General features: G+C 41.6%; 1 protein-coding gene across 1 annotated transcript in view; it reads right to left on the bottom strand.

Annotated features, from left to right (window-relative positions):
* CUBN (cubilin) overlaps window positions 1-19,335 on the bottom strand; it is a gene marked incomplete at its 5' end in the record, with an annotated part of 201,706 nt that overhangs the window by 115,365 nt on the left and 67,006 nt on the right. Inside the window, one exon of the mRNA XM_080917996.1 lies at window positions 6,997-7,147. Within this exon, the coding sequence (XP_080774122.1) occupies window positions 6,997-7,147 (151 nt within the window). The remainder of the gene's footprint in view (window positions 1-6,996; window positions 7,148-19,335) is intronic.

The following is a 19,335-nucleotide window of genomic DNA, read 5'->3' as shown; positions in this document are numbered from 1 at the left end:
CTAAGACAATATTCATTTCTAATATTCACCCCTAAAAATGTTTTCAAGTAGCACAAAGACAGAAATCCAAAATATGAAAGTGGGCAAAATAGAAATACACATTGATGCATACAGTATGCGAAAATCTGAGGGGAGATTTCGTGAGCCGTTTTTGTGTATGAACACAACTAGTCGCTTCTCCTTTGCATTTCCTTAAATCTCTGTCCAAACAAAACAGAATTTATGTCACAGTATAACCACAGAAGAATGGCAGGACTTCATCTCTTTTTCCATCTCTTCTAATCACTTGCTTAAAGGTTTGGTGCATGAGCGAGGTGTATCTTGGTCATAAGTGAAGGCCCAGTAGAGACAGGGGAGTTTCTGTGTGCTCTCCTCTCTCTCATGCTATACTTGTCACAGCTTAGCAGGAAGTACCACCCTGAAAGTAATCCCATCACCAGCTGAGAGGAAGGGCTCTCTGAGAGTCGTTGATGCACAGGCTGGTTTTACTGACTGGATCTTTGCTGACCACAATTTATGGAATCACTTTCATTGCCAATGCCATGAAGAAACATGGCTCAAGACAGGCACGAAAGACCCATCATGAAATAGTTCAAAAGGTCCCAAAATAATGTTCAAACATGAAAACCTGAATGATATGATTTCCTCACTGTAACTTTGAAGAAAGTATCAGGAAAAGAAAATGTGGCATTTATGTATTAGAATTTGATACAGGGCTGTATCACCAACTAATTACTCTAACCCTGTCTCTGTCTCTTTGTGTGCATTTCTGTATGTTCGGGTGTGTGTGTGTGTGTGTGTGTGTGCATGTATTCATTTTTTTAATTTACACACATGGGTGTTTTGCCTTCAGGAATGTCTGTGTACCACGTGTAGGCCTGACACCTAGAGAGGCCAGAGAGCACTATATTGACTGGAACTGTAGTTATAGGTTGTTGCGAGATGCCAGTGGGTGCTGGGAACAGAACCCAGGTCCTCTGCAAAAGCAGCCAGTGCACTTACATGCTGAGCCATTTCTTCATAGGCACCTTCAGATCATTGTTTCTATGTGCCTGAGAAAGACAGCCCCAGCACCTACGATACTATTACACATTGTCCATCTGTGCAAGTCACTACATCCCCTTATATACCTATAGTCCCAGAGCTCAAATTAAAAATCCATCTCTGGGGATTGTGATGTAATGTAGCAGAGATATGGAGCCCTTGCTCAGCATACCCAAAGCCTTGAGATCCATCCCTAGTAACAGGGAAAAAAAATCATCTATGGTCTTTCCCTGGTGGCAAGAAAATATATTAGCTTTCTGCATTTGTCTTTTATCAGTTGGACAGGCAGCTCTGCATTAATTTCTATTACATGCTTTACTTAGTGTTTTTCAGCCTTTTGTTCATTATCGGTCTGCCCCCTACAGAGCCTTTCAAGGTATCTTCTAGCTTTTTATTCATAGCATTTGATACTGAGATATCCTAAATATTTTCTGTGTACTGCACATGCCTGTGCTATGCTAGGATGCTTGTTATCTATACATTTTAAATTAGAATTTTTTTTAAGACAGGGACCATAGATGCTGTGAGCTGTCCCTCTGTATCTACCCAGGCAATTCACTAAGAAACAGACAGTATTGAAAACTTGGACTCACAGAAACCCAAACTTACAACTCTAAGTCACAAAAACAAATGAAAGGGTCAAATTAGAAGAAATTCCCCAGACAGACCAACAGTAGTACAAACTACTGACTGTCCCAAAGAGCCAGAATGAGGGTTGAAAAGAAACATGGCTGATGCTCTAGAAGCTCCTGGCCAGCATTGAGAAGAGAAGCCCTTGGTGCGGGACTGGATGTCCAGTTAGCCAGGAAGGCATTATCTTTTGAACCCAGTCACTCACAGAAGGTCTTGAAAAATGTTTTAAAATGTGCTCCCAAACCAACTTCTAAAAACTCTAGAGTCTCAGAAATCTCATTAACAACTAAAAAGAAAAGAGAATGCGGTGGCCCCCATCTGGGAGAATGATGTCATCTATCTCCCAAAGAAAAGGCCACACTTTCCTTTGTGGAAGTCCATGGTGACATCACCTCCTGATCACATGCCACTTAGCTCTTCCCCTGCTGGTTCCCTAGCTAAAGAGCCTGCTGCCTTTGCAAATGTCACTCTCTGTTCACAAAGCTCCTTGACCTTGTTTGTATGCTCTAGCCCACTGCCAAGTGAGAGGAGGCCTGAGGGAGCCACAGGGGAAGGGAGGAGGGGTGTGTGCAGCTGACTGGGAGGCTTCTATTCACACAACTTATGGGAAGTTCTATATACCCTTCAACAGCCCAGACCGAGGCTCCCAGGATAGAATTCAGCTTCTGAACAATGCTGTCAATGCTGAATGCTGTGAACCGATTAGCCAGGCAGGGCGACTGTGGCCGTTTCTTTATTTCCAGGGTGGGATTCTCTTTGAAGATCTGCATAAAGGCACTGCAGTGTAGGTTTTATTTTGCATCTACAGAGCCACATTCAAAACGGACCCACAGAGAAAGCTTACTTGTAGACCCATTTTCTTGAAGTAAAGAGAAGATTTGTGCTGTTGACAAAAAAGGCACACTGGATAAACGGATTTATTTATCACTGAGCAAAATGAATGAAGTGTGTAGGGATTCCTGAGCCACAGTGCTCAGGATATGACGTCACTGCCAACCCCAGGCTCCGCAAGCAAGCATTTGCTGAGCTCTGATAGCATGTGTGGAAAGGAGACAGAGGGGAGAGGGCTTCATGTGATTGAATTCTGAGCAGAAACCGGAAGGGCAATGCAGAGACTCATCTTTAAATGTTGTCTGCTGATTCCCTGTACGCATTCATGTACACACAAACACACGTAAGAGTATCAGTTTTGCACGTGAAGACTGAGAGTCACATGCTACCAAATGAAGCTCAGTCATGGATGTGCAGCACAGAGCTGGGTAGCCCCACAGATGAGCAAGTAAGCCTGCAGCAAGCTTAGTTGGTGTGAGGATCCTACAGTGCTCACATGATGAAATGGGTTGACAACAACGCATTGCTTTAAAAGGACCCTGTTCAGTGGTGCATGACTCTGGTTAGTATACATTTTGTATTGCATCCTGTATTTTAAAACCCAGAGTTTATCATGCTGTATGAAGGACCTGCCCAGGGGAAAACACTGAGCGTTAATGTGAACTTCCCAGTCTCCTCTAGAGTTTTACTTTTTGATCTTGATTCTCTTGCTCCCCCCGATTCCTTGTGTCATGGGGTCTTTCCTTTCCCTTCCCCTATTTGACCAGATAGCACCTGCTTAATTCTCAGGTTTTAGTTCAGAGGTTACAGTTTTACAGAAGAAGCCTTCCCTGCCTGCCCACCCACCAGCTCACCTGCCCAACTGCCTCACTATCCGTCTGCTCCAATCCTATCCAATCTCTTTCTGTGTGTTTCCTCATCCCTAATAAGATTTGATTGTGCATATTCATTTGCATGCTTAATGCCTTCCCTTTACTGCAGAGGATGTGGAAACTAAACCATTTCAGTGTCCCAAGTCAGAGCATGTGTCCCTAGTCGGAGCTTGCTATCCGGTACGGACACATTAAGCCTGTAGCTTTAATAAACAGAGGAAGGGCAGCTTAGACTTTAGTCTTCCTCTAACTACTAATCAGGGTACCATTCACAGTAAAGACCTTCTGCCTGATGCTTTCTCTGTTGCTCTGTTGACTCCTCCTCTCAAGCCATCTCTTTACATAGTTTAGCTATAGAACATAAGATGAACTAGTCTAGCATATCATGCCATAGCAATTCATTTTATATTGATTTGAACTACTCATGATCTCCTTCCGGAAGATGACTGTCAGGTACCATTTACATACAGTAGACAGTACAGAGTTAACAAAAAGTTTCTCTTTAAAGTTGTGTCCTAATTAGTAAAATATTGTTGCATAACTTTGGCTCTGAATTTAGCAAATTTCCAGCACATGGGGAAAAATTTTGCAATCGTAAACAGGAAAAGAGAATAGACAGAGGGTGCCTTTGACTCTCTTGAAAGAAGACATATTCCAAAAAGAAGTGAAAGAAAAATCTTGGCTCAACAAAACCTTTCAACAGAGGTCTTGGCATGTTGCCTAGACGAACCCAGATATACAGTACGTTGAGTGTACTGAGTGTACGCCGCAATGACCATCCAGTCAAGCACGCTCTTTAGGGTAGCCTCCAGCCAGAATGGCTAGAACAGTCTGGGGGGGGGGGGGAGGGTGAGTAGCCTCTTGAATAAAGAGATCAGCTATCAAAAGGACTGCCAGCATCTCTTCAATCTTCAACCTGACTGGACGGGATTAAAAATGGCAGTGGTCAAACGACCAATAGAATTCCATCGCTCAAGATTCTCGCGTGTTTAATCTCCTACACAATTCCTACGTGTACCTAACACTGAGGACCACATTCTGAAGCCTTTAGCTCAAGACACTTTCCATGTCTAGGCCCTTTTGATCTTTGAATCAGAAAGTTGCCTCTTTCAGGGACGCTTGCTGCCCTCCGGGTGCCATTTAAACCTACTTAGGACAGTACATGATTTGAACTCCTTAGCAGGATTCTCTGGGTTCTGGAAATTCTGCCTTTCTACCATTTTATTTTACCAAGTACAATGCCATTTTTTCTTGCTCCTAAAATTGAGTTATGTGTAATAGTAACCTTATTGTCCACAGTGAGTGTCTTAGAAATTCCAGTTGATGTACCTCACTATTCTGTATTTACAAGATTTGCCAATGAGGGCTAAGAATGTAACTCATCACTGGAGTGCTTGCCTAGCATGTGTGAGGCCCTGATTTGGATTCCTGGGCATCACAGACAACAATAACCAGGAGAAACTTAGTTGTTCTGTGGATATAAACAACTGATAAACACTGCTCTCAAGAGTATTCACAGGCGCCAACAGTTTGGGCTATTTCTCAAAACTTTCCTGTTTGTTCTCTGTCTTTCTAGACCATCTCTAGATTACTTAGAATCACAATACTGCTGAACAGCAGAACACTGAAAAAAAATAAACAATATACTGGGGAGAGATCTCCAAATCCTTTTATTAATCAGCTAATAAAATGATCTGTAAGTTTAAAACTCACGTGATGAAGAGAAACGTCCAGAAATTCTACAAGATTGACCACCGTTTCTCATTTACTCTTGAGAATCATAATCTGTATTTCAAGTAACTAGTAGCCCTATGGCTTGCCATTGAATGTTTAAATATGGAGAAGTCTCCATTCAGATTTAAATATATATATGTATATGTGTGTGTGTGTGTGTGTGTGTGTGTGTGTGTGTGTATACATATACTCAACCCACAGTGCACAATATCAAAAGAGTGTCCACTGTTCTTACAGAGATAATTCATACCTCCAAATGATTGAAAGTGATAACCAATCAGGAGAATACATATTTTGAAATTTTAATTTCATATGACATACTTGTTGCTACTTTATAAAATAGGCTTTATATTCAACAAGTTTACCAACTGTAGATTACCTAAGCGTTTTGAGCAAGTTTAAAGTAGGTTAGGCTAATAATAATATTTAAGTTAGACACATGACATGACTAGATACTTTCACTTTATAGTGGGCTCATTGGTACATCGCTCCATCATAAATGGAAAGGTTTTTATCCTGATAAATAAGAGATCTACAGTTAAGAAGTCTTTGAGATTTACATGGGAGGGAGGTAATGCCAATAAATCTTAAGTCTTAAATGCTCATGTGTTTGCTTCTGTACCTTTGATTCGTGTCCCACCCCACCCCACCCCTGCTCTTGCTCAATCTCCCTCATACGTACATCTCACACTCCCACTCTATCTGTTTTTGTGTGCATCTACATGTGCAGACTCATGCCAGAGATGTATAGACACTGTACATTTGTAGGTAGAGGTCTGAGAACAATGTTGAGTATTGGTCCTTAGGGACTTTCCACCTTTTGTTTAAGGCAAAGTCTCCCATGGATCTAAAACTCTTTCAAATAGAATAGCCAAGTTGGTAAGTCAGCACCATGATTCTGCTGGTCCTCATCTCCCATCTTTTCAATGATGCCTTTATAGGAGCACATTACTGGTCATGGCTGGGGTTCAGTGATTTAACTAGATTCTCATAGTTGTCAGGAAAATTCTTTACTGACTGAGACATCTCACCAGCCTTTACCACTGATTTTAGCAGGATTGTAATTTAGGTATCTGTTAGTTTTTTGGTCTACCACTGCAGCTCTATCTCTCCTCTGTCTATTGAGTTCTAACACTATGTCTGACTGGTTGAGAACTGTAGATGTAGGGTAGGGGTTAAGAATTTGTCTTTCTGAAAAGTTCCTGTGCTACTGCTGTTACTGGGAACCACATTTTAAAAACCATTGCTCTGGGACCATCAGCCTGTAGATTGACCCACAGTAGATAAATTTTGAAGTCTCATGACTCTTATTAATAACAAGTTTTAGAGAAGTAATTATTTCCACCTGCTCCTCAACCACTGGTTTGTAGGTGGTCTTCAGTATGTTCCTACTCTGTTTAGCAGACACAAGGCACAATCCTGGATTCTTGCATTCAATTCAAATGATCTGTTCCCACAATTTCTCTCAGCCCAGTCCTTTCTTTCTCTGACCTTTCTGACTCCCATTCTTTATATTGGCCTGGCCATTCTTTCTCTGACAAATTCAAGGTGAGCCTTGGGTATCTATCTGTTCTATGACACTTGTGACACTCACATGTCACCACCATGTAGTGTGTCTGTTCTAAAGCAGATTATTGCTCCATCTGCTCAAGCCGTTACCCAAATCTCTTCTACTTTAACTTCATTTCTTCTTGAACTCCAGCAAAATTTATCTCCTGGAATTCCACAGACGTTCTGGTAAGTTCTCTAAGGCCTAGCTCTAGGTTACTACTTCATTTTCGTTACTTGCTGAGGCCACTATTTCCATGGATATAATCAATAAGGAAAGAATTCTTCACCAAATAACAATTATTAATACAACAAAGATCAGCGAGAGGCTTACCGTGAGTGAACCACTGCATCCTAAATCCTTTCTCCCCAGTACCAACTCCATCTGTATGGAACAGTACATGAAGTTTGGAACCCGTTGTAGCTCCTGATGGGGGACTATTATTTCCACAGTAGCGTCCCATCCTTTGTGGTCCATCATAGAGCTGAAATCAAAGAGACATTTCCCTGAGTGAAACATTGCTCATGTTTTTAGTTTATGTGTTTGTTTGTTTTCAGGGAAAGGACCTTTCTCTTTCTACTTAGGAGAAAAGAATGTCTCAAATGTGACCTCCTCACATGGCAGGCCACCAGATTGCCTCTGAGTCACCCAGCAGCCCACCTGTATCACTTCATTCCAGTTACCTTGGGATGAGCTGCCTGTAATAACAAAGTGGAATAACAAATCAGGAAATACGCACATAGAATTCCTGGACTATTGTTTTTGTTGTGGTTGTTTTTTTGTTTTGTTTGAGAATCTCTCCATACAGCCGTGGCTGACCCAGAACTCACTCTGTAGACCAAGCTGGCTTTACACTCAGAGATCCACCTGCCTCTGCCTTCCAACTGCTGGGATTAAAGGCCACTATGCCTGGTCTCTGATTGTTCTTACAGGCTGTCTTGTCCCAGTGTGGTTCTTCCCCTCTCCTGTGTTCACCAAGCAATCCTATCGCTTTACCACCCTCGGCTTTTTTCCTCACTGTTTAGTGGCTATACATTCTGTACACCTGTGAATACATAATATGGAATCAGCGATTTTCAAACTGATCATAAGTTATTGTATGTACTAAATGTGATAATACATCGACTCAGCTATAAAAACCTTATATCCGGATTTTGCATAGTGTTCCCGTGGAACCTTTCCTAATTGCAATGATTAGATGTGAGGTTTTCCACTTTTGAACGAACCATCTTGCCCCTTTGGGCCTTTTCCTTTGGCTTGTTTTGAGACAGGGTCTCACTCTGCAGCCTAGGTAGGCTTGAAAATTACTATGCAAGCAATCATGGCTTAACCTTATAGCAATTTACCTGCCTTAGCTTCCCGTGTACTGGCTTTTCAGCGTTGAGCCACTATGCCTAGTGACTCTCAGCTCTTCACTGTGTCACTAGGCATCTGTACCATGCCTAGTGACTCTCATCTCTTCACTGTGTCACTAGGCATCTCTCACATCCACTCCCTTCCTAGTGATACACACAGCATCCCTTTACCCCTATGACTGCAAGTTTCCTAAGGGCATAGGCCACTCCTGGGTTTCCTGTTCCTCACTGTTAAGAGCAGAGCCCTCTGAGGGCAGGATTCCATAGAGCACCAGTGAATGGACACTTTGGTTTCTGCCACGAGCACATTTACTCTAAGGACATCATCTGTCCTACTACTTCTGTATAGTTAGGTAAGGATTTGCATCACACAATTGCAAGTATCAGTCCAATCATTTTCTGCAGTAAAAGATTTGAATCACTTTGTGGTCATCCTGTATAGTGGGCACCTGGATGTTGTCTTGTTCAAGCTCATAATGAATTTCAGATTTCTCAATGTCGACCTGCCTCATCAAATTCTCAGTTGCTCATCCTGCAAGTGGGATGTAGGCATGACCACTGGGGATTTAAAATGAGAAGCAGAGTCCAATATGCCAATCACTGCTTGGTACAAAATCCATGTTTTTTTTTAAGTAAATGGATCATGATAGAATTCATTTTTTCAGGTTCATTGCCTTACCTCTCTTGTTTCTGTTTTATAAATACTCTTGCTTAAAAACATGTATTTCTTGTCAGGTTTCTAGCATTGGCTGGTTTTATATCAACTTCATAAAACCTTGAGACATTTGGGAAGATGGATCCTCAATTTAAAATGTTCTTTCCAGATTGGCTTCTGGGTAAGGCCATGGAGCATTATCTTAATTAATGACTGATGTGGGAGGGAGCTCATGGTGGGCAGTGCTACTCCTAGGCTGGTGGTCCTCGACACTATTAGAAATATGGTTAATAGAGCCATGAAAAGCAAGCTAATAAGCAGCACTCCTTATGGCCCTGCTTCCTATTCCTGCCTCCAGTTTTCTGCCTCCAGGTTCCTGCCTCCAGGTTCCTGCCTCCAGGTTCCTGCCTTGACCTCCCTCAGTGATGGACTGTGTGATGTGTAACTGCAAACTTTTTAAAAAATAAATGACTCTTTCATTCCTGAGTTGTTTTAGGACATGGTGTTTTGTTGCAGTAATAAAAAGTTTGATAACACTTCATGTTGACCGAAGCCAGGCAAAGGAGAGAGAATTAAAGAAAGAAGAGAAAAGGGAAAGAAACAAACAAAGGAAACAAACACAATAAGAAAATCAGAAGAGACAAGAGCCAAGGCCCTTCCCTCAAGTCTTAGGCTCTATCACCTTCTCAATCTGGGTGTAGAGGCATGACGGAGCCAGGCTATGCCATGACTGCTCCCAGGGTGTGCTGTGAGTGCTCCCAGGTAGTACCAGGAGTGCTCCGGAATCATTGTCTCATAGCAGAGTGTTTGTCTCAGTTTCAAGATTTTCATCTGTTTTGTTGCAAGAAGTCTACTTTGAAACTAAGTAAAAAATAAATGCTGTCACCAAATACTGAACTAGTAAGCAAGTCTTTCAGCTTAAGTCTTAAAACACAAGATTCTAACTTTGGGTTGTTGTTTAGTGACCAAAGCTGAAATTACTTAATCTTTAACTTACTTAAGGTGAGCACCTTTTTAAGCACCCTCTAGCTAATGGATGGTAGTAAGCAACAGGTAGCAGTGATGTGGGGACCACAGTCTGATTCTACACGTCATTATATGTTATAATACATTATAAAGCACTTTTTTCTACCCAGCTCAACAAGGTTAAGAGTTGTGACAGTTTAAATGATGTAGACAGTATTTTTTTATTCCCTCTAATAGGGTCTTTTCCACTAAAGAAGAGCCCCTAAATATCAGAAGCCAGTGATCTGAAGGGCCCCTAGATGCCAGAAGCCAGTGGTCTTAAAATAGCACATTGTAAGTGAGACTGGGCAGGGTAGTTAGACAAAAAAGATGGGCTTGTGGGAACACTGAGAAATAATAACTAAATGTTCTTATCTTTTGGGAAGAATGAAATGATGCATTAAAATAAACATTAAGTGGACATATTTGAAAATGCTTAAATAAAACGTCAAATAAATTAATGAATTAATTACTGCCCATCAATACATCTACCAGAAAAAGGGGCAACAACACACCCGCTCCTTCAGTCTTATGTCCTTTTAACATTTACATTTAATTAAACTGGGTTTTTGTTTGTTAGTCTATCTTCACAGAGATGGCTAGTGTCACCTCCACAATTCACGCCGGAGTAAACTAACCACACAAAAAGTAACAGTCATTTTTCAAAGAATACAAACACCGGTCACCGTGGAAACCAGGGGTGCCCTTCTGCTCTGGATTCTGTTTTCAAGCAGAATGTTAACCGCAGGACATTCCAGCCGTGACTCATAGGCACGACCAGAAAGCTTTCTGGTTTGGGTCTGTTAAAGCTGTGATTTCTGCTCTCAGCAAGCCTGGGATCTATCTACTCCACAGAACCATCGAGAAGGTCTGAACTCATTTAAAGGAAATAAGAAACTACAGATGAGATTTTATCACCTTGATTATGATTTCTAGTTTGTGTCACTGCAGGTCTTTTTAAAAATAAAATATTTGAAATGCTTCTCACTTTGCCATGTTAGCCATCAAACACACCTCAAATGGATACTGTGTATCATATGACCTTTTGTGTTCAATCTTGTGAGTTTGTCTCTTAGGAGCACAATTCATGTATGATGCTTGTCATTCAAGTGTTTCTCACCTTCACCACAACAAAAACATCTCAGTCCTTCTCAGGACACACAGGAAAGGAATTTACTTTCCAAAATGCTGGGATACTTGGTTACTTCCTATGTGTTTGGCTGATGCAAATAAATACAGAAACCATTATAACTTCTGACTTTAATTACAATATGAAATGATTCATGGGTCCTTCTCAATATTAAGGGCCCTGGAGATTAAATACCACGGGCATTCCTCTACACTGGGGCATCAAGCCTCAAAGGACCAAGGGCCTCTGTCTCCCATTGATGCCTCACAAGGCCTTCCTCTGCTACGTATGCCACTGGATGCTTCAGTCCTTCTTAGAAGGGAAAACAAAATACTCACAGGAGGAAACACAGAGACAAAGTGTGGAGCAGAGGCTGAAGAAAAGAAAATCCTGAGACTGCCCCACCTGGGAATCCATTTCATATGCAGTCACCAAATCCAGACACTATCGTGGATGTCAAGAAGTGCATGCTGACAGGAGCCTGATACAGCTGTCTCCTGAGAGGCTCTGCCAGAGCCTGACAAATACAGAGGCAGATGCTCACAGCCAACCATTGGACTGAGAACAGGGTCCCCAATGGAGGAGTTAGAGAAAGGACTGAAGAAACACAGTCTTTTAGAAGTTACGTTACATCTTGAATGTGAACTCTTTTTCTGAATATGCAAGTCTGGTATCACATGGTACTTACAGCTTTGTACATGACAAAACTACATGGTGACATGGTAGAGTGTGTTTGAAAAGTTCTTCTAAATTTTGGTCTGATATAAAGGGAACTCCTTTTTTTAAACTAAAGAAACCACCCAGAAGTATCTTTGTGCAATGAAATATGGTCTAGACAGCTGCTGCTGACTCACACTAAACACTTTACAGAATGATCACTGGCTGAGCAGGCAGGGAAGAAATGAATCAAGCCCAGAGATGGAGGAGAGCCCTTGCTTGCATCCCGTTGCTGGGGTAACCTTGGTCTGAGTTGTGAATGCAGCCATCCTGACATTCTGTGTGGAGAGCCAAACACAAATCACCATGAGTGTGGGGAGGGATGTTAAGTGTATGTGCAGGAGGTGAAGTGTGGTCCATCTTGGTAGAGGATAGCCCAACAAGAGAGAGGCCATCAGAAGCTGCTGAGGCAAACATGGTGAGGCGAAAAGGGGCTGCATGAGCTGAAGTGAATGTGCTTTTCCTTATTTTAGTGAGCTTTCTCCTCACTGTCTTTCTGGGCTGTGGCTCAAGCTGCTTAAGGTCTGAAACACAAGGGGGCAGGAGATGCTGAATTCTTGAAACACCTGTTTATCCCTCCCAGAAAACCACAATTGCAGAATGCCTATGGTACGGACTCATTATCTTTCCGGCGCTGTAGATGAAGCCGGGACATTGTGTAGGCTGTGAAGGAACTCCACCCATGAGCTATAGCCCATGCACAAGATTCATCCTAATGGACGTTGTTAAGTTTTACACACATTGTCTTAGTAAGAAGCATGAGACCTTTATAGGTCACTTTAAAATGTACAGGTTTTGGAATACTTCTGTAATTCTGCCAGATAAAAACCACAGAGTAAGATACCGATATGGAGTTGTCATTAGGAACAGTGTGGAATCTGTCGATGAATTGCAGAAGGGAAAGGAGCCAAATGTTGCTGAAGGCTGAGAGTGTAGGATACACAACACAGTTCTCCACCACGGCTCTGTGGGGCCGTAGTGCCTCTCCCCACTAAACATGCAGCCATTCTCCCACAGCACACTGGCATCAGGAACTCACATACATGTCCTCACTACAGGAAAAGCCACAATGCCACGTGCTGTCAGGGTGGGGCAGGGTATGTGAGATGCCCGTCTAAAGTCAGTGGTTACTCATAATGTCGGGCTTTGCACGCCAGCAACAGACCAGCAGATGACCACATTCTGAGTTATTCTGAGTTATTTTGTATCGCTTTGAATTAGGGGTTGATCTCAGATCCAGATGGCACAGTGGCCTCTCGGGGGCTGGCTGTTCGTGGTCTGTGGGCTGGATGCTCGAAGTTCGCTCTTACTGCCTTCATGGTTTTAAGCCCTGGTTTCTGAGGACTGCTTACATCAGGAGGCACAAAGGCTGATTTTGCTCATCTTGTCTTTTGTTTTGCTTTGTTTTATTTTTTTTAATCAGTGCATTACCATGGATGTAGGCTAACATGTAACTACAAAGATGATTATCTCAGAAAGGTTTCTAAATGTCTCACAGAGGCTGTGCTGTGGCAATGGGAATGAGAACCTGAAAAGAACACACATTATAGATTATATGTGCCCCATAAAAAATGTCATCACTGGGGAGAATGCATGGATAATCTTCAAATTCTAAAATAAAATAAACATAAAAAGAACGGGAAATGAATACCACTAAATATTATTAGTAGCAGTGCGATTTAACTTTTTTGTTTTGTTTCCTCTAGGTTCTTCTATGTTTTCCCAATCTCCTGAAGTAAATATGTGTTCTCTTTTTATTAAATAAATTTATTTTAATATATTATCTCTGCAGAACTATTGACACCCTAATATAAATATAACTTAGCAATATTTTCCCTACATTAGAATTAAGCGCTCCAGATTTCCAGACACTCAGCTGGCCCACTAAAACTCTTCTGCTATTTCTATATCTCTTCTCTTTGCTCAGAATCAAACCAACATTTGTCTTAAAATGTTACTCCAGAAATTTGTTCCAGCATTATTTTCAAATCATTTTAATCCTGAGCATATTCTTTTTCATGGTCATTATTATTAATTATTCTAATTCTTTTTAAAAATTATGTCTCTAGTAGTCCAGGGACATCTGTAAATATTGGATTTTATTACCACTGATGGAACAGTGAAGGCCTAGTCCTTCCCCAGGGAGAAGGGAAAGACTTTGAGATCCAAGAACACTCTCCTGTGGCTATGTAAGTGGTTAGTTCCATGAGCTGCAGTCTTCAATTGTCTTGCCATAGTGAAACACTAAGTGTTTAAATATATATTACCATGCCTTCTGCTGCAGATAGACCCTGGGACAGAGAAAAGCCTACTTCACAGAGCAAAATAAAATCATGGAGCCTTGAGCCTTAGAGACTTATAGCGCTTGCACCTGCTAAATAAGACCTAAAATTAAAGTGTTTTTAATATGCAAAATGAAAGAAGAGGGGAGCTATAAAAAAGTGGCCCACAAGATAAATCAAAATGAATATGAAAATGCAGTGATTATTTTGCAGACCAACTTAAAAGGCTAATATATGTAGGTATGTATGTATGTATGTATGTATGTATGTATGTATGTATGTATGCATGTATGTATGTATATAATGTCTCTAATGTTGCAATTAGAAATCTTCCCCATTAAAAAAAAACTTAAACCAGATTCCATATTTGGATTCATGAGATTTAAAACTTAACCTTGTGACCAGCATTTCCTATTGGTGTAGTGTGCCTGTATGCACAGTCCTCCCTGTGCAGTGTGCCTGTACCCATGGTCCTCCCTGTGATTTAAAAAAAAAAAAATCACATTTTACCCAGACAATTTTGGAGTCAATATTTTGTGTAAGATGCATCTTGATCTGCTTAATGACAAAAGAGAGTTCAGCTACATTGCTATCCTTTTCAAAGTTCTGAATGTAGATTATCCCATTCTCCCAGCCATTATCAAGACAAATATCCGGACTCTAGAATGTACCTAAACTCACTCGAGAGTGACAGTTACTCTACTATAAGCAGGGCTCTAAGCAGATTGCTAAAGTTCTGGACACCAACTTCCCCTGAAGGACAGTTCCAGGAAGCATGACTCATCTGCTCAGGAAGTGAGCAAGGAGGGGCTCCCTGATCAAAGAATGAGACACACTGTGGCTCACACACACAGAACCTCTTTTGCTTCTCTGCTTTGTTCTAACCAGGAAGGGAAATTTTAATTACCAGGCTGCTCAGATTCAGACAGAGGAGCCCTGTGGCTTTTGGAAGGAGGCTGAGAGGCAGAGGGAAGAAGCTCTGGTGTCCACATATGGGGACACTCTGTGTACAACTCTGTTAATCGTAGTGAGGAAAACTTTATTGTAGACTATAGCTTGTGCAATGGGTATGTAAGTATTTATGCGTAGAGGGTGTTTTCTCGAGCAGGTGGGTCTAAGCACACATGTGTGCTGCCCTGTGAAGGTCAGAGATCAACAATGGGTGTCTTCAGTTACTCTCTATTCTGTTTTTTTAAGACAAAGTTTCTCTCCAATTTAACTAGGTTGGCTGGCCAGATCCAGGGATCCTCCTGTTTCCACACCCCTACCCTGAGTCCTGGGGCTACAGAGATGTACAGTGTACTATCACAGCAGCTTTTTACAGAGGAGTCTGCATGCAGATCCTCACGCTCGTATGGCCAATACTTTAGTAGCCAAAACTACTCCCCAGGTCTCAAATATAGCTTTTGACTTAGCACAGAAGGCTCTAAGAGCTGAGTAGTCATCTGTGAAATTCTGTTCATGCTAAAAGAATAATGCACTGTTTATGGGCACATGTTATGTGCTGGGCCTTAGTGGGGGTCAAAATGCCTAGCAACTCTGCAATGACGTCAGCCCTGCCATCTCCAGTGTGGAGCTCTACAGACTGAGGTGGGTGTAGGTGTAATTCATGCAAAGTCATAAAAATCATCAACTATTCAAGGAAAAATGTGAATTCGCTTCACCAGAATTTTCTTTCTAAAAAAACAACAATTATTAAGTTGTAGCGAATATACTCATCTGCTGCCAATGGGTTATAGAGAACCACAGAACAGCTTTGAAAGGTGTAATGACAGTTCCCAAACCTTTGGTGTGTCTATGGAACCTCTCCTTCATTCTGTTTCCTCACAGAGCTTCGGTTAACTCCGTGGCTTAGAATACGGGTGTTGTCATTTCTCATTTATAATTTGTGGAATGTGCCAAGATGCATTAAGGAAGCTGGATGCAGACAGACGGCAGTTAGAAAGGAAGAATCCGGAAGGAGGGACGACTCACTCCCTCTGCCTGCAGGATAGATGTACTCTGAACTACTGTGTCTGTTCAGGAGCTCGGCTACCATTAGTGCCACTAACAGCAGTGAGTGTGTGCTTGCTATGCGCCGGGCTCTGTTCTCATTCTTAATGCTTATTAGCTCATTTACTTTGATGGTTCCATCTTACCGAGGGAAATGATGCGCACTGAACAGCCCACCCAAGGTTATGCAAGCTTCGGTTTAGATTCAGGCTCACTGGCTCTAGAGTCTTCCTTCTGAAATGGCCCGATCTACTGAGCAGCATAGGAAGACTGAGCAGGACAGCAATGGAGCCTGAGACCTGTGGTCACTTCCAGCCAGGGAATATTTAAGGACCGGTAAGCTTTATTCTTACCACCCACAGCTACTGTCAAGCTCAACTGATTTGATGAAAGCCTACTTAAGCAGATTTGATTCTAATGATGGGCTCTTCAACAACACAAGAAAGCAATATCATTTCCAATGATATTTTTCATGGAGAACTAAAGGCTACTCACAGATTGAAACTAGGATTTCTGGATCCTGAGAGACTGTTCTGGAATCCTGCATGAAAGCAGTTATATGGCCATGTGACAAGCACTTATGTGCACATACAAACATCCCTTTTCACTTCCCTTACTGGGGTTATATTAAAAAAAAAAAACTTTAACTGGATTAAAAACTTTCATCTTTAAACAGATTCCAAGAGAGAAAGAGAAGTCAGCATCCTAACCAGAGCTGCACATGTGGAATAAGGGGATGTGGAAGTCAAAGGCCACCCACGGTGAGCTGTGGGTGCTGCTGAAGAAAGAGCCCAGCTCTCTGCCTGGGGCAGGAAGACAGATATCAACAGGCTCAGTTGCTGGTCAGCTGGAGAAACACAGATGGCATTTTCAAGAGAGGAGTAAGTACTGTAATAGGGGTAAAAACCATCTTCCTGAAATGTCCTGAGAAGGCTTGGAGTGGCCAAGGATGATTGTTAAGCTCTCTCCAGGAGTCTGGAAGAAGGGTCAAGAGAGCGATTCTCGAATGTTCTTAAAATTCCTGTTTAAACATTCTTTCTCCACAACAATGCGAGGCTTGGCCCCATCTCTTCTACTTTCCACATAAGCCTCTTAATGGGTCTCCATATTACTTGATCCAGAATCATCTTTTAAAAAAATATGGATCTGAAAACAGCATGGTGGAACTTGCCTGCAATCTCAACACTCATCAGGCTGAGACAAGAGAATTAGGAGTTTAAAGCCAATCCTGGTTCAAAACAAAAACAAAAACAAAACAAACAAAACAAAAATAAAACAACAAAAACCCTATACATGTTCATTTAAGTGAAATATTACACTATGAAAAGTACCTATTTGATTATGCTGTTTCTTTGATCTGTCCCTTGAGAAACTTACTGTTCTGAAAAGGAACACTGAAATTCATGACCTTCCTACTGACACCCTGGAAGTCTCTTGTGGTCCACCTTCAGGTCTGCAGACCCAGCTTTCCCTTGTCCATCTTCAACCTTTCTGATATCCGGGTATCTTTTCCCCCAGGTTTACCTTCTCGAGTCATCAGAAGAACTAGATTGCTTCCCTATCTGATGCCTTCAGAGCACCTGTCAGCTTCCCCTCTTAATAGATAACAAAGTCCATGGTAGAATGTTCATTGTATGATATGCTAGCACCTGTTTCATCTACTGTGACATAAAAAACTAAAGAACACAGTTCATTTCCACAGTCTAGGTGTCTAAAATATATTCTACTGTCTGGATGGTGAACAGTAGGCTACTGATAACCTAAAGAAGCAATTGACCAGCCATCCTAAATTGTGTTTAACTCAGCATTTCCCTCATTCAGTACAACTCGAGACTTGTTTGTGAATCATCCCTCAATGTCTGCGGCGTATAGCAACGTGGTTACCCTGAACAGACCTCCCTGTTGTCTGTGTTCATGAATCGCTATATAGAAAGCTAAGAATCAGTGTTATGACTCTGATGGGACTGAGCAATAGTTTTGCATGAAGCATTAGCAACTGTGTTTGAGTTCTCCACAAAACCCAACTAGCACTGTGTTGGGTGATTACGATACCATGTGGTCGACACATGGGATCGGGGGAAATAGCTCAGGATATAGATGTAAGGATTATGGTGCCAAAATGGAGAATTCAGGGACCCTGGTAATGGGTTTGTTAATCCATTTATTTGAAATGCATTATTTTGCCATTGAAAGATTCTGTAGTGTAGTGGTGGTTTTGCAATTAAAAAGAGGATGTGAGAATAACATATATAATGATATAAACATCTGGAGAGCAGGATGACATCAGTACTGGATTTGGCAAGAGATGAAACAGATTTTACACACTAGAAAAAATGCATTTGACTGAAGGCCCTGACATAATCAGGAAGAACTAGAAACTTCCTTAAGTTGAAAAGGGAAAAGGACAGAAGGGGTTGAAAGGATGGGATGGAAGAGTGTGCAGGCTAGTTTTATGTCAATTTGACTCAAGCTAGCGTCATCTGAAACAATGAAACATCAGTTGAGAAAATGTGGCTGTAAGATCCAGCTGTTCGGCATTTTCTTAGTTAGTGATTGATGGGAGAGGGCCCAGCCCATTGTGGGTGGGACCATCCTGGTAGTGGGTTTGGCCTAATGCTGTTTGTATTCTATTGCTAATTTGGGTACCCCAAAATTGTTTGCATGAGAGAATCTACCCCTTGTAGCTATGGGAAAGTCAGATTCATTGTAAAGAGAAATATTTATTGTATACAAAGCTTGATACTAAGATACCTAACAGAACACTTGTAACTTTCCAATAGAGCTTTGAAATGAAGATATTACCATCAGTGATGGTTGAACCAGGCTACAGACAATGCTGCCCAAAGGCATGTGGAACCGGGCTAGACTCCTCCTGGGTTCTGGTGAAGTCCGAGATAGAGTTTTGGAAAATGCTTCTCTATCTAATGGGATTCCTAGTTGATTTTGGACTGCAGCTAGATTTAATAGCTAGTTTTAACTGCTATATTTTTAAATCAGTAGAGGCAATTTTTGAAAGTTCTATTATTTATCAATCATCTGATCTATTTATCAATCATCAACTTATGTGTGTGTGTGTGTGTGTGTGTGTGTGTGTGTGTGTGTGTGTGTGTGTGTGTGTGTACTCTGAGAACCCTGGAAGTGGCCAAAAGAGAATATCTGGCATCTTTATCATTCTCTGCCTTTCTTTTTTTTTCCCCCAGAGTCTCTCCTCAAACCTGAGGTTCATGTTTTTCTTAGCTAGTCTGGAAGATAGCAATCTGCGCCAGCAAGCCCTCCATCTTTCCTTCCCATAGGATTACAGTTACCCTGTTGGATCTGAAAAGCACTGGCCCTCATGTTTATGCCACGAGTGTTCTTAACTACCAAGCCAACTCTCTAATTTCTAGACTGCAGTCTTTACAAAGAAAAAATGTCAACACCACACGGGCGCGTTCACATGATCTGCAGAAATGGTAACTGGAAGTTCGATCAACCACGTGGGCCCTGTTATATGTCATGTTTTCACAAAACTATAGATTTTGTAGAATCATTTCTGTA

This window comes from Micromys minutus (genome assembly GCF_963924665.1).
Source record: "Micromys minutus genome assembly, chromosome: 6".
NCBI classification, from domain to species: Eukaryota; Metazoa; Chordata; class Mammalia; order Rodentia; family Muridae; genus Micromys; species Micromys minutus.
The sequence above is the reverse complement of the archived record's forward strand: the minus strand, read 5'-3'. Positions and strand labels throughout refer to the sequence as shown.